Here is a 16,713-nt window from a genome sequence, read left to right as displayed (position 1 = left end):
CAAGTATTCTACTGTAGTCAAACTGATCCATGTTCCCTTGTATTTGATAAATAGTCCCAACACAGCAGTATGAAAAACATCCCAATCCCATGACTTTTACACCGCCATGCTACACTGTACTGTGGCTTGAATTCAGTACCCGGGGGTTGCCTGAGGTTCTGTAAAGACCCCAAAAAGAACGATTTTAATCTTATCAGGCCACAAAATTTTACACTATTTTTCTTTGGGCCAGCTGATGTATTGATGTAATTCTATAGATGTCTTTTTTCAACAGTGGTGCTTTACTGGGGCTTCTTGCATCAGTGACTGTCACAAGATCATCATCTTTTATCTTTCTAAAGGTTTTCAAATTTTTAATCAAATTGCTCTGTTCCTCTGAGCAATGTTTGAAACGACCCATTTTATTTAGAAATTCAGCAGCATATTATATATTTTATAACAATGGGCAAAACATTTGCCTTCTCTCTTTCTTAATAAAGGACAGAAAGAAGCTGTTTTCACAGGTTGAACTCATTTTAAACTTCATACTGCTATTATTTTGATCACGCCACTTTCAATAAATGAATCACTCAGAGCAAGTAATGTGGATATCATTACCAATGGCTCTATTTTTTTCTTTAAATAATTTCCAGAAATATTACTACTACTAATAACAATAGTGGTTTATCAGGTTACTGATGTTGCACTGCTATTTTTTTAACACCACTGTTTATGATCATGCAGCATCAAATTATAAAATGTTTGCAATTTATTCACCTTTATTAGTACACTACCATGTTTTTAACACCACTGTAGGTGTGATCCGTTAGCTGGTAGAAGAGCTGGGAATGGATACACTGTGGATATCTCAAATATTAATATGGTAGTAAATGAGCCAATATAACAGGGCAGGCGTCACGGGGTGGGCATTCGCGGCTAATAAAGTTTTCTAAAAAGGAAAACAAAAGTGAAAGTGACATGGTTTTCAAGTAAGGAATGCATCCAGTAAGTAGTCAACACACGCACTGCTAGTCATGACACCCGGAGCAGTGGGCACCCAGCGCCCGGGAAGCAATGGGTAAAGTGCCTTGCTCAATAACACGTCCCAAGCGGCCGCCCGTGAGACTCGAAACGGCAACTTTCAGGTGACAAACCTGACTCGCTACCTCGTAATATATCGGGGTAACATGATTAAAATTTCCGAGCCATTATGCAGGCTGAACTGCGGCAGATACAGGTTTATCCATCACGTCTCGAGTGCATGCACTTACTGCCAGGTCGTTACATCGCCATCTACTGATAAAAACCAAAACGGCAACCGAGGTCCGATAGATAAATGTTTACAGGCATTATTGTTATTCAAAATATATATAATAAATGTGTAATATACATAGAGGAGATAAATATGGTGAGATTTAACGCGATAGCGCTGTGGGTCCGTGACCGGCTGTAGACTACACCCCACCCCCGGCGATAATGGTACGTTCCAGCCGCAAGCGCAAACACAGAAATGGAAAATTAGAACAAGTCTCATTTATCTGTTTGTTCCAAAACCTGAAATTCTAAAGCAACAACCTAAACACTTAGAAATGAAAATTAAACCGAGAGACAATTTTTCCGTTTGTAAAGTACTCATGAAAATTGAAAAATGAAACTTTGAAACCAATTTTTCATTTGATTAATTTTGATGGTGCAAATTGAAAAAAGAACTGAAAAGCGTTACACGGACCGTAACAATAACCAGGAACAGGAAGTGACACTTTTTGGTGGGAAAACAGCAGCATAGGTACTCAGTCATTATTTTATGAATTATGTTTTCATTTATAGTACCTACAGTTACAAAACTGGAAAGCAAAATGTCTTAAAATTGTCAAAATTAGACTAACTCGCAGTCCCTCACTGTGCAATAAATAGCCCATGTTAATTCTGATTGTTTACCATTATCTTTAATATATTGTCTTGATATAGACCCTGTGTTTATGAAAAGTATGTAATAAATAAGACAATAGCGTTACTATATCACCCAAATAGAAGTGTGGCTCTGTCAGCATAGCTGTGATAGGCACAAAACCGTCTCAGCGCTCTCTCTAGGCAGCTGGTGACGTCACCACTCGATCTCTGATTACAAATATAACGGTCCGCTCTAGTTGCTCCTTTTATCAGTCACAAAAAGGTTAAACGGGCCTCCGGTACTAATTCTAAAACAGTGGCGGAATGATACAAACAGTAAAGCAGTATAATACTGGTGGAAAACGACATCGCTGGCAGGTGGGAAAGACATATATTGAAGGCTTCGCTGCAAGAACTGACAGGCGGATGACGTAAAAGTACCGCGAGGACGAGTCGAAATAAAACATCTCTGTGTGATTTCTCGACTCTCGCGATACTTTGACGCCACCGCCATGCCGGTTCTTGCAGCGCCGCATTTTCTGTTCATTTAGCACGCGCAACACATACGTCCTGCAGCATGCACAGTGCGCGTGCACTGTAATTGGCTCTTGTGCGCCGCTCGCCGCCACGCAGCATTGGAAACACACAGCAGGAGCGTCTGATAATTGCGCTGGTATGGACGCTTTCCTTTTATATCTTTCTCTCCTCCTCCGCCTCCCTGCTCTCTCTCTCTCTCTCTCTCTCTCTCTCTCTCTCTCTCTCTCTCTCTCTCTCTCTCTCTGTCGATCTTAATCCGCTTTTCAGTGTTGATACTACTGAAACATTCTGGTTATGGTTTGTTTTAAACCACTGACGCTATTCAACAATTGAAATGAATTCAACCAAAACTATATTTTATCTGATTATTTGTTCCACACGCACATGATTTGCATGTTATCATGTTTAGCATTCATGCAGACACACTTGATAAAGTTGCCCTAAATCCAGATGTGTAGTATTTACATTTCTGGACAATTTATTTGCACAGTTGTCCTGTCTGGCTTATTGTTCACTTGCCTTATTTTAACATCTACAATGACTGCTCTAATGGCTTCATTGGGATAGCAAAGGATTCATCTGGATGTTATTCAGCTGTGGTATTAAGTATTTAGACTTCATGTACTGCTTTTTGCATTCTGTAGCAGGCAAGGATGCATATTTGAACAGGCGCTAAGACGTGCATCGAGTGTCATGACAACAGCAAGCATGGCTGTGATGCAGCACTCCATTTAAACAAGCGAAACCTACGCTTACCTAAAAATGAAACACTATTTTTGATGCCTTGCAGGCAGTGGTGGATTTTCAGTAAATGCAGATCGAGTTTTTCATGTGTTTCTACACAGGCAGCAATACAAGCACAGCTCCATCCTCCCTCACTTCCATCTGTGTGCTGCCCCCATCTTCCTGACCTGAAGCTCTGCTTGTTCTGCATTACTGTTGTCATGTTCTCCAGCCACGTGAACCCAGAACCTCACCACTGATGGTGTATGAGTGCAGAGAAGAAGATGAAGAGGAGATATCCTGGGAGACCTGGACGGGGGTGGTATCTCTACCGCTCGCTTTCATTAAAACTGCAAATTGGCATCCCAGAGACCCGCGGCCCTTAGATCGCCCTCCTGATGCATGCTTCACTTGTTCTGAACTTTCTCCTTTGCTCTGTTTGTCTCTCTCCGACTTTCATTCTCTCTCATTCTGTTCTGCTCTTTGTCGTGGGAGGGTGATAGAGGAAGGGAGGGTGAGAGATGGATAAATAAGGGTGGGGTGTTTTGATCTCCAGCCAGGTTTTTCTTTTACTGTCTCAAAGAGGAAGCTGTACTGCTGCTGAGTATAATTTCTTTGTCTCCCTGTCATCATGAACATTTGCTCCATTTCTCTCTCTTTCTCTCCATTCTTTATTTCTCTCTCCTGACCTTCCTTCGCTGCAGTTCACAGATTACCTGTAGGTGGTGTTGTGCACAGCCAAATGTGACACTGCGTAAGACCATACACCAGTGTTGTAAAAAATATTTCTTGTGTTGCATATTTTTCTCACTGAATTGATCAAATAACATCAAATATATTTTTGAGAAGCCTGAGAAAACACACAGCATAGTTTCAAGGATTAGAAAGAGTTACAAAGCCACTGGGAAAGGCACAGTAATAAATTTTCCCTGAAGTGGGTGACCAGCCAAAATTTCTCCAAGGGCACAGCTGCACCTCATCCAGGAAGTTTCGAAAGATCCAAGTGAAACTTCCAACGAACCACAAGCATTCCTAGCATCAGCTAACATCAGTGTTTGTGACTCAGCAATCAGAAGTAGACGGAGCAAAAAACTTGATTTCATGAAAGAGCAGTAGAGTGGAAATCACTGCTTACCATAAAGAATAGCAAAGCTCATCTCAGAACAACCTAGCAACGCACTAGCAACCACCCAGAACATCTTAGCAACTGTGTGGTGTCCCAGTTCGCCTACTTATCCTATGCCCCAAAAGTATGCTATGGGAAGGAATATTCATTTTAGTGCATAGCAAAAGAGTGTGCATGTAATGGTAAACACCAAAGATACTGGATGGAGCACTTGTATTACTGAGCAGGGGACAATGCAGGGTGCTTCTCACCTATGTCCTACATCCTACGATATGGAAACTGATCGAGCACATCTCCATTCTTCATTTGTACCTCAAGGAGGGGAGGAACGAGGAGTGAGAAGGCTTTCTGAGGAGTCGTGAGGTAGGATACTCGAGTGTATCCTACGCGGAAGTGTTTTATCAACTAAACCTGACGCACGTGTAAATCTTTTCCCCCTTTAAACGAGCATAATTCTTGGTATTAATCATTAAATAATGGTTAGTGTACACTCGTTTCAGATAGTATATTTAATATTTATGTATAGACCACCGATCTATATAAATGCTCCTAAGTGTGTATTAAACTATTTTTTCTTGTTAAATATTTTTTGGGATTAAATGCATTTGATAATAGAGAATTAACTTTATACAAAGAGTGAGGAATTAGGACATGATTTCACTTATTGCTCCATCTTCTCCATCCTCGCATCTTTGCAAATTGCTCAGTATGGCCACTTTGGCAGTGAAAGTCCTCAAAAAAGTCACTCAATAAAAAACGATGATTAATATATGTCTGTGCCCATTAGGGGGCAACCTGCTCCCATCACAAAAATAATATTTTTTTAAACTATGATGAGTTCTTATCTTATGAGCGTAGACATTATTTTGAAGGCATTTCTCAAAAGTGTGTTAGACTTTTCCAATTAGAAAAAAAATTGGTTTGGCATTTCTCCCTTGCAGTAATAAGCATCAGGTAGCACGTCTAAGCAACTTTTTTAATTTCCTTTCTCTTTCTGTTAACTCTTGGATCCTTGAGGGAAACAAGAGGATTGAGAGAGTCTAGATTGTCTAATTAACATCCCTTCACTAACGTATACTGTCAGTGGAGATGTGCACAGTCAATAGGAGACAGATAAGGATGTGATTGGCCCTGGGCTCGTCTGTTGCCCTTAGGGACTGATGAGGAGCTGCACTCTAATGTGTAGCTTAACTCATCACTGTTTTGGAGGGAGGTGGTAAAATGTTACAAGGACGCTCAAGTTCACAGTACAATGGGAGTGTCTTTCACATCAGAGATGTCCTTGGCGAAACCAATTGTCCTGCTTACCTTGTGTTTTGGACATCTAATAGAGAAGGTCTCCTCTTGAAATGTGCAGCCTGGAATAGAGATACAGAGAAAAAATTGTAATGTAAGAAAAGGTGTTCATAAAAGCAGGAATTCAAGGTAACCAGTGCCACCGGAAAATGCAAAACAAGGGATTAAATCAGCCTGGCCTTTTGTTTCTGACATGACCCACATTCAGTGACATAACTACCAATTTATTTGATGGCAATGCATGGTAAAAAAACGAGATCTGCCTAAAATGACATGACACAAACTACTCATAAAACATCTGATATGTAATAAACACAAAAATAGGAGCAAAACTGATTAAATTAGTGAGCTCTGATCCAGCCAGCTGCTACAAGGAGGGCTTTTGAGGGATAACTTATCTCAGTCAAGTTTGATGCCTAACCAGCCCTTGGTCAGCCAGCTTAATGAGAAACATTGTGCTGGTGCACTGCTGCTGGTTAACAATGTGGCTATGCTGTTCCACCAGCTAGACCAGTATTACACAACATTGACCATAATGGAAGATCATCCTGGACTAAACGTTTTTTTTTTCTTACAGTGAAAGCATATGCAAAGCAGTGTTGTAGTTGACTATAAGTCAAGACCAGAGATTGAGTGTAAGAGGTCTACACGGAAGACCCGAGGACCCGGGACCCGTACGAGTTTCTGGTCTATATTTTAAATGATTAGCTGGGTCGGGTCTCAATCAATTACTTTGGGTCCCGGGTCTGTTTAGCATTGTGGGTAATACCTGAGTCGATCGGATTCGGAGAACACACACACACACACACACACACACACACACACACACACACACACACATTTGAATAAAATATTTCAAAAACAGCAACAAAAACTTAGATGAACTGTCGCATAAATGTTTTCTATGACGCTCAAATTGCGTTATAAAGTTTATATTTGGTTGCTCCAACCAGGCAGCTAACGCGCATGTGCTCTTGTAATGTTTCTCTGGCTACCAGTCAGGAGCTTCTGCAGTGAGACGCAATGACTATACCTTTGACAATTGGCCCTTTTATTTAGAAGGCGGGACTTATTCCGCCATACCATGCGTTTTGCACTGACTGATATAATAATATAAATTGACCGTCTTGCTGTTATATCTAAAGTTATCGTGCAGACTCTGTTCAAAGAGCACAGATATGATAGCATAGAAGTAAAGCTGACAAAAGCAGCCATGGCACTGAACGAGCAATCGTTATTATAATCCAAATGGGCAAACAGTATAAATTATTATGCAAGTTGACCCGATAAACAACAAATATAAAACTGCGTTATTCATCACCGTGACTGTAAAGTGGACTTTTAAAGCAGGAATAAACTTTAAGCATTTTAATCGTTGAGAGAGGAATAACATGGATGGAGTTCACCTACAGTTTGTCTTGACTCGGACACAGCACTCAATCTCTGGTCTTGACTAGGACTTGAGTTGGAATCGACTGCAACACTGTTTCAAAGCATGTCATCCCATTCTTGGTTGTATAAGAAGAAAACAGACTCTGGGGAAGATCCGCTTCAAATTCGGCATCTCTGATGCACCTCCGGTGCGGATCCGCCCCAGAGTCTGTTGCTATCTGGGAAGCAAACCAAGAGAATAAGAAAGGTTGTCTGTAGCATGTGCCATTATTTGAACTAGAAGCCACTTAAAACCCTTTCACATAGTGTGTGATCCTAGAAAATTGTCATAGAATTGCTAGTGCCATCTGTGTAAGCGCAAACACATCTCTGAGTTTATCACATGATCGATCTCAGGATGGGGACCAAGTAACTTTGCTTGGATCAATCCCAGAATGCACCCTGTGTCAACAAAAGGCAGAAACAATGCCATAAAGGGTGTGTTGTAGTGATGGCGCGTGTGTCGTGGCAATGACGTAGTTACCATTGACATGTTTTTTTTCCAGATCAGTGTTCACGAAAAATAATCTGCAAACTGGAATGAAGCAGAGATCAGGGAGCTCCTCACTACCTGCGTTGAAGCTGCGATTGTTCAGCAGGTTAATGAAACACAATGCAATGTGCTAGTTTATGATTGAATAATAAAAAATGAATGAGCATGGTTTCTCAAGAGATAAAACGCAGGTCATTTTCAGACTTAAGACACTACATACATGTCATGTCATGTGATTTGATTTATGTGATCTCTTTTGTTTGTGTTTTAATGCAGTAAATCACTGGAAGTGTAAATTAACCAAAATCAAACGATCCCAGGACATTTCCCATGACACATTACATTTGGTCATTTCACCTGTTGTTGGTTTCTTCTTGTCAAAGTGAGTCATTGCTGATTATCAATAGTTTACTTTATGAGACTGAGGTGAATCTAGTAATCACATATGTCCTGAATATGTCATGGACGGAGAGGTTAGATGGATGGTCAATAATGTAAACAATCACACAGTCTCAGAACTCTTACCCGTCTCTTTGGCGCAGATATAATGGTACCTCTGAGTACAACTTTTCCAGCTGCAGCAGATGGAAGCTCCTTCAAACTGGCACCGAGAGCATTTCTGTGATGAGACAGAAAGCCCGAGGTGTATCTTTCAGAAACAGCGAACCCACCATACAAAGCCCCCTGAGCCACCCAGAGTTACTGAGAACTAAAATAATTGACTAAGCTAGCTGGACTTGAAGTGTAGTTCAGAGCTAATGTGCTAATCATGTACATTATTAAAACCATTAAATGTTATTTATTACATAGTATTTAATTATTATTTTATATAACAGTATAGTTTTCATTTACAGGTAATAGTGAGGCATTGGTTATATAGAATGGATTACTGTATGCAACTTGTGACTAGCTGTGCAACAATACATACAGTAATTAATACATTTATTTAGCATTTTTGTTTACAATATTTACATTTTTGGCAGTTGTATCAAATGCATACAGAATTAAAAATACATATTCAATATTAAAACCATACTTTAAATTGCTTTTGGTTTAGTTGTCACAATGGAAACGAAAGGTCAAGGAAACTAAATTGCATTGTGTGGATACAGTATGCTTTGCTATGTATGTTATGCTGAAAATAGACTATTGTTGCATATTCTGATATGTGTCCTAATATGTAAAAGATTATTAGTGTTGTGTGAATAATATCAATTTTACACTTACTGTGTGTGATGCACTCTGAGCGGCTTCCTTCAGCCCATAGAGTTTGCCTGCTACCAAAACTACGCCCCTGGTCCAGACTGTACAAGTTTCATGAGCCCAGTGCTCCTTAGATTCTGCCTCCATCTGTAATCTGTGGAGCGTAGGTCCACTACCCTCCTCACCAGTAGGAGGAGCAGCTCCTGTAAGTCTGCTCTGCAACCTCATCCGCAAACTTGGGCGTGTCCTTAACTGTTCCCTAATTGCCCTTTTCCCCCTTCTGGAATGCCTGCAACCTTCTTCTTTCGTCCCCTCCAGATGTGCATCCTTTTCACATGCACTCTGTGAGTTGATGTGGTCTGTACTACAGCTGACCTTTGTCTCGTGTGCTCTGTCGCTGCTTTGCCTGAAATCGTCCCTGTATGTTAAAGACAGCATTTTTCGTGGTATACTGTCCTCAGGATAATAAGGGCCACACAAATCCCCAAGCTCTCTATAATTTGCTGGCTTTCTGCACAAGCAGCATGTAATACACCTGTCAGTTAGACTTTTGCTAACTAACGGCCCCTGGAGCATTACTGAGGAGTTTGATATTGTCTTGGTAACTGTGACTGGACTTTTTGTTTTAGCTGCACTTTTTGTTCTTGCCTTGGTGAGCAGCTGGTCTTCCTCAGGCCTGTTGACGATTGTACAAAGAGATGTTAGATCCAGACAGCTGTCAATGTGAACGTATGGTCTAAAAGATGATTTGCCATCACTATGCGTTTGATGCAACTCTGATAATGTTCCCTTCACTGTTGGAGAGAGATCCTTGCTGCATTTTGTCTTCAGCTTGGATCTTTTCACTATGACTCTGATGACATTAAGTCTCTTTCGATTCTTTGTTTTGGTTACAGACTTTTTTTTCTCTTTTACTTTGTCATCTCCTGTGTTACTTAAGCCTTCCTCTTGTTTCTTTTTGAATGATGGCCGCCTGCCTCTTTTGGGTTTTATGACTGGTGGGCATAATTCTGTTGGTGATGCCTCATACTGTGTTTGTTCAACTGTGTCTGGAAAAGAGGAGGAGGATGCAGGTGGGGGCAGAATATCAGTTTGGGCAGGCCCCTTTGGCTCCTCAACAGGTATGCTATCTGGTGGTTCAGTACTTTTTCTTTTCCTCTTTCGTTGTTTCAGATGCATTTCATGGTTGTTTTTAATGGCTCTCTGTTTGGCTAGTCTTGGTGTGTTGATAACAAGGCTCCCAGCCTCCAGGCCTACATCTGGTGTACTGCTCTCAACAGTGGCCCACTTTCTTCTTTTCTTCCTTGGAGTTTGAGTTCCTGTTATGTTTTCAGTGTCTTGTGTGCTCATTGTGCTCTCGCTTTCCTCGTGAGCTACCTCAGGGGCCTTTATCGTCTCTCTTTGCTCTGGTACCTGTGGTACTAGTTTTGATGTTGATTCTTCTGCCACAATATCTGGTTGGATATTTAGAGGTTGCTTTTTAGACCCCGGTGATGTGATTTTTTGTACCATTGCCTCATATTTAAGGCCCCTGCCTTTTCGAGGGGGCAAATATTTAGTTTTAGTAGGACATTGAGAAGGTACAGAAGGCATGTCAATGATTTCATCAGTGGGAGGGTTATCTGTTGTCACAGTGCTGAATACAGATTCTGCTTGCATATTTTGGCCTCTCTTTAGCTTTTCCCTTGGAATGCAGTCTCCTATGACTGTTTCTATAGGAGGCCCCTGTGTTTTTGTTTGATTTGCTTTCAAACCCTTCTTTCCCTTTTTTGGGTCTGTGGATTTCCTTTTGATAGAAATTTTCTCTTTAGTAGAATGTTGCAGTGTTTCTGTGGGGATGTCTACCTGATTTGGTAATTCATGACTAGAATTTTCAGTCGCACATGGCTGATCCACAGTAACATCCTGAATTTTTGTGTCTATGAGCTTTGCCGAACTTAGATCAGTTGATTCATTATTATCTTGTTCTTTTTCTTCAGCCAGTTTTTCTTTTATTTGTTTCCGTGATCTCAGCACCATAGACTTTTGATCTTTTACTGAAGACTTTATTGAAGATTTGCTATCTAGAGTAGGTTCTAAAGTGGGACTCACAGCTTCTTTTGTAGAGGTGCCCAAAACAACTGTGTCTAAAGATAATGCAGAACTCACATTTTGCTGAATAAGTTCATTTATATATCTTGTATCCTTGGTTTGGTCTGTTATAATTTGAAAATGTTCATCCTGTTTCACTGAATTGATCTTAGAAGTGAGGCCTCTTGGTCGACCATGGCCTTTAGGCATTGACCCATCGGTTAGTAAAAAATCTGTAATGGTTTGACTTGGTTTTGAAACAGATTTTTCTCCTTGTAAAGCCCCAGGCTTTGAAGCAAGCTTAGAACCAGGCTTTGGACAAGGTTTAGGGCCAGGCTTTAGACCAGTCTTTGGACCAGGTATTGTACCTTCTGTGGACCCTGTAGATTTTGAACCTAGTTTGGGACCAGGTTTTACACCAGATGTTAATTCTGGCTTTGAGCCTGGTTTAGAAACAGGTTTTGAACTAGATTTTGGACCAACCTTTGGTCCAGGTTTTAGACCTGATTTTGGACCTGGTTTTAAGCCAGGCTTTGAACCAGGTTTGGGACCTGGCTTTAGGCCTAGTTTTGAACCTGCCTTTGGACCAGGCTTTGGGCCTGGTTTCTTTCTCTCTTGGGGGAAAACCTTTGGGCTAGTTTGTGAACCATAAGAGCGAGTGCACATCCGTGATGGCAAACCGTCTGTCACAAGTTTTGGTGTTTGACTACTAATATCCTGACAAGCAGTCTCCATCTGATCAGGAAAAATGGCGCTTTTGCTGGAGGTCATACTGGGATTTTGGGCACAAGGTGGAGCATTGTCTCCATCTACACTTAGTTGCCTTCTGATACCTACACTTGAATGCATTAGTCTCCTCCTGCCCCGTGCATGCTTCTTACCAAACGTTCTTGTTTGTGCAGAAGAGGCCAAAGGCTCTAGTTTGGCGGATGGAGTCACTGCACTCGGACAGCTTATACCTGGTTCCATATCTTCATCTCCTTTCTTTGGGGAGGGTGGGGTGTCAGCCCAAGATGGTGCAGAATGCAGTATTGACTTGCCTGGCAACTGAGGAGAATCAGGCTCCAGTACCTTTGCATCACTGCGATCGATGTGATGATCCCTAGCCTGAGCCAGAGGTGTTGTTTTCTCATTGAGAGCTGAGAAGCCACTCTTGGCAGTGTGAAACTGAGGTGCAATGTCACATATAGCTGACCTCCTTTCACTGCCTCTGTGTGGTGGGTCTAGGGCAAACATTTGTGCAGTTTCTGTGTTCACTTGAGGCACATTCCCTATCTCTTCAAATGTACTACAGACTTCTGCAAACAATTCTTGTGGTTTTGCTGTATTATTCGAGACCTCCCCAGAATATGTCAGGCTTTCCTTTTCGTCTCTTACCTCAGAGGAATTATGGAGAAAGACAGATGGCTGATCCTCAAGGGTGTCCACTGGGCCATTAGTGGTTGTCAGGCTCTCTACTGAATTTTTTATCTTCGAGTTTTCCTCTTTATTTGACAAATTCAGATCAGCGTCTGAACTGCCTGTAGATGTTTTTACAGGAGTTTCAACATTGGGCTGTGGTTCTGATTTGAAATTTTCAGACTTTATTTCTGTGTCTTTATTTCCTTTGTATTTAAGGTCTGAAAAATAATCCATATCTGCTGAGTCACCTTTATCAGAATCAGATTTGTTTTGCAACCCTTGGTACACATTTATTTCTGTCTCACATGAGTAACCTTCTTCCAATGCTGCTTTATTTATTTTATGAAAAAGAGAAGGGCTTTTTTCATCGTCCAACCATTTACCTGGCTTCTCATTAACCTCTCCTTTGCACTCATGCTCTACATGCAGCTTTCTTTTTCTTATTTCCTCCTCATCAACCATCCTTTCAGTCCATGCTGACTCCTCAAAGTTCTCCTTTAGAGTGCTTTCTGAACACTTTATTTCTGGTGGTGAATTACTCTCCTGTTTCACAGGACTTGGGGCTGTTACAGAGATGGGAGACCTCTCATCTCTAATGTTACTAAGAGAGTTGTTGGGCTCCTCTCCAGTCAGTACTCTTTGTAATCTGGGGTCACACGTGAAATTATCCTCAGAGGCTACACTATGGAGACTTCGTACTGAGTCACCAGACCTGACAGATATATCATCAGCTGAGTTTAAGGAGCAGGTGGACACTGTGTCAAGGCTAAGTCGTGAGTGTGTCTGGGTGTGTGCTTGACCTTTGTCCTGACCAAAATAGTAATAACTTTTGTCCATCTGCTCCTCAGTGCTGCTGGAGTATCCACCTTCCTGTAATTCTGAAGTCATGGACCTCGTAATGCTGAAAGCCTCAGCTGGAGGAGGAGCATGCTGGTTTTCAGGACAAGGTGAATCTTCCATACCCTTTAATTGGCCTCTATAGTCTTCTCCCTTTTTAGGGTGGTTTCGTTTGCCAATCTTTTTGTTGGCCATAAGGGCCTCAGAGAGAAGGAGCTGCTGGACATTGTTGGAAATGTTCTCAACCTGAGATGTCAGGGCATTGAGGCTCCACAAACTTGGATTGGAAAGAAGCTTTTCAGAAAACCGTTCTTTCATGGATCCAGAATAAGTCTGGGACTGGTGGTTAACACTGGGGGATGGATGGGTATGAGGGGGCATCAACATGTTTTGTTCTTGCAGACCTGTGGATGAGGAAGCGCCGGAATTAATGGGAGGTTGGCCATACTGGAATGAATCCGGATTCTGCATTAAGGGCGATGGTGTAGAATTGTATGAGGGAGATCTTCCCACAGACCTTGCAGGAGAGTGACTAGAACTTGGGCTGCAGGTCTGGTAGTATTGTTCTGGAGACCTTACAGATATATCTGTTATACAGTAGTTTTGCTGTGGCTGATTAAAGTGCTGGAATTTCTGAAGGTTCTCCTGTGATCCAGACATCCCTTGCAGGGAGCCCTGTTCAAATCCAGATCTTGGGGGAGTCTGCTGGTAAACATAATTACTTTGAGGTCTATATCCACTCTGCTTTAGATTGCTGTGATTGCTGAGTGGTCTTCCATACTGGGAATTAGGTGTTATACCATAGCCTTTGTAGCCATGCGGCATTAGATTACATTTTTCTATGTAAGGTGAGGAAGAGGAAGAAGGAGGTTGTGAGTGCTGAGGAAAATGAAGATGACCCTGTGGATACATTAAAGGAGTCTGTGAAGGATTGGATGGAAGGCCCTGTTGCTGTGAGCTTGTATAGACAGGGGCAGAAGACTGTGTGGGGAGATGGCACTGGCTTTGAGAAATAGCTAACATGTTTTGCTCTAGGTACTGCGATGACCCACTGAGCCCAGACTCCAGTCGCCCCACCATGTCCTGCTCAAATTGGGTCATCTGAGCTGACTCATCCCATTTTTGCTGCAAGTGACCTTCGCTCATATACTGGGCCGTGTATCCAGGCCCCAAGTGATTGCTGTAGCTAGCTTGCAGGTGCTGGTTTGGAGTTTTGGCTCCTCTATAAGGTTTTTTAGTCTGAGTAACACTGGTGCTGGTGTAGATGGGATAGGTTTGCTGTCCGTAACATAGGTCTTTAGAACCTGCTCCCACTGTAGACATCCCTGCAGGAGCTAGACCGTGCGCCTCATAGCCCTGTCTGGACTGGCTATGATGATGTCTATAACTCTCAAGGCGTGATAATTCTTGGGGTTCCTGCTGGTAGCAGTGCTGGTTGCCATGGAAACCACTCCGCTCTCTAAAGGACTGCATGACTTTGAAAGGAGAGAGAAAAATAAACAGAGATAGGTTGTGTTAAGTACATTCATTTTTTTTATCAGAGATCATTTTTTTTATTCAATTAATAAAAATTTTTTATTGCTGTTTTAGTCATAAGACAAATCATATTACAACACACACATACACACTCAGTTATTTCATCAAATCACATATCTTCCAATGAGCACTATGAAATTTCACTCTCACTTACTGTAGCTGCAATCAATCTTTTTTATTGAATCTAGAAACTAGAGCCTATCTAACCTATATTTTGGTGCTATCACAAATCCCTATGATAGGTCCAACTACAATACTGACACATTTGAGTCTTAAAAGGTACTTTCAGAGGGGCCAGGCATGCTCTTGTACAATACATTCAATAGAAAGATACATGTATTGGTGTAACTCAAAATTTATTCAAGGTGTGCACTATTTGCTATGTAATACAGTGATACATATGATCCTCTGATAATACTCTCTTTTCTCAGCAGTAAAGTGGTGAGCGTGTGTTTTATGGGCATAGATGGAAGCTGTTCCATTTCTCCACTCCAGCGCTGTAGGCCTGTCTAGGGATGGCCTCCCGGTCCCATCAGATGCACACATTATTCATCTCACTAGCACAATGTCTGAAGCCATCAGGCCCAAGAGCATCCTTCTCCCCTCTTAGCAAGCTCCCTGGAGGCCCTACCATCTACTACTGCCTCAGTTCTGCTTGTTTGCCACGGCGCCTGTTTACACAATGACCCAAATAGGACCACTCGGGATCCATGCTTAAGCCTTTTAAAATGCATACACTATGTGGTGAAATGTACAAGCTGGCCAGCGGAAAACTAACATGAGGGATCTTGCTTTCCCTTCTCAAAACCATCACAACTGTGGGAGCAACTATAACACATAAAATAGTTTTTTCTAGTCATAATGGAATCATATTGCTTGAACATATTGCATGACAGTTCCACTGTGTGAAGCTGATTAAAGACTTGTGTATAGTAGTGTTGCTGACACAGCCGCAGATCTGGTCTAAAAGGTACTGTAAGTTTTCTAGGTCTGCTGAGAGGGCAGAATTTGTCTCTTATGGTACCTAATAATGACAAAGATAACTTTACAATAGAACTTAACATGACTATACCAACACATACTTATCTCCAGAATTTTAAATGTGTGGTTTAGTAGTTACTCACTAAAAGCAACTTTTAACTGCCAGGTAAATTAAAATTCTTTCTTTTGAATGGTGCAATTGAAGAGTTTGGTTCCAAAAGGAGAAAATTCAGTTTTTAAAAGTGTTAAATATGTGTGAAAACATATTATTATGTTTTCATGTTTTTTTATTGTGTTTTATTGTGCTCTTAGCTGTACCATATTTTCCGGACTATAAGTCACTCCGGAGTATAAGTCGCATCAGTCAAAATGCGTTTTGAAGTGGAAAAACATATAAAAGCCGCAGTGGACTTTTTTATTTAGAAAATGATTTCACAAAATCTTTTAATGAACAGACATTTTATCTGGAAAGGCAAGTTATTGAACTTAACAACAGCACAGATCAGTAGCCTGAATAGGTGTCCATTCATGCTAAAGTAACATAAACAGTTATTTACACAATACACAATAGCATAAAGAAAATACCTGGGAGGCTGAATAGGGTAAATTAACACGAAAAGCCAAATCAAGTAAAAAAAGGTCCCGCAAAGGTCTGCATCACTGAATCTATTGAATTACAAAAATACAGGAGCAGCATAGAGTGGACTCTTGCGGCTGTATACGGTAACGGTTTCTCTTGGTTTATATGAAATCATTTTAACAAGTCGCACCTGACTTTAAGTTCCAGGACCAGCCAAACGTTGAAAAAAGTGTGACTTATAGTCCGAAAAATACAGTATTTTTTTGTTATGACGGCGTAAATCAAAACAAACCATCTGCAGTTTAATTAATATTAAATGCAATCAAAAAAACAAGATTTTTGAACAATTAAAAAAGCTGTGTTATCTCGTTTTGGAACCAAACTGTTCAGTTGTTTGTCATCGTTCTCCATGTTGTATTTTGAGGGTTGCTGATGCATAAACAGACTGTGGAGGGATATGTTTAAGCCAGCTGTGAGCTCAGTGGGCTCCGACGTAGTTTAAGGCAGAATTCCCCATGAGACCTTTCATGGCAAAATGCAACTTACTATCATTCATTAACACTGGAGTGACTGCATGTAAATAGAGTATGCTCTGTAACTACATGTGTCCTTATTTCACATGCAGTAAAT

At 41.2% G+C, this 16,713-nt stretch overlaps 1 protein-coding gene across 1 annotated transcript in view; it reads right to left on the bottom strand.

Moving 5' to 3' along the window:
• The window catches only part of rai1 (retinoic acid induced 1), a 64,100-nt gene that overhangs the window by 3,452 nt on the left and 43,935 nt on the right, over positions 1-16,713 (bottom strand). The window contains exons 2-4 of the mRNA XM_065263321.1: positions 8,703-14,461; positions 8,001-8,094; positions 5,564-5,613 (exon numbers count right to left, since the gene is read on the bottom strand). Coding sequence (XP_065119393.1) covers positions 5,564-5,613; positions 8,001-8,094; positions 8,703-14,459 — 5,901 coding nt within the window. The 5' untranslated portion in view covers positions 14,460-14,461. The remainder of the gene's footprint in view (positions 1-5,563; positions 5,614-8,000; positions 8,095-8,702; positions 14,462-16,713) is intronic.

Source organism: Paramisgurnus dabryanus, chromosome 3 (assembly GCF_030506205.2).
Source record: "Paramisgurnus dabryanus chromosome 3, PD_genome_1.1, whole genome shotgun sequence".
NCBI lineage: Eukaryota > Metazoa > Chordata > Actinopteri > Cypriniformes > Cobitidae > Paramisgurnus > Paramisgurnus dabryanus.
This window is presented reverse-complemented; position numbering and strand designations above follow the sequence as displayed.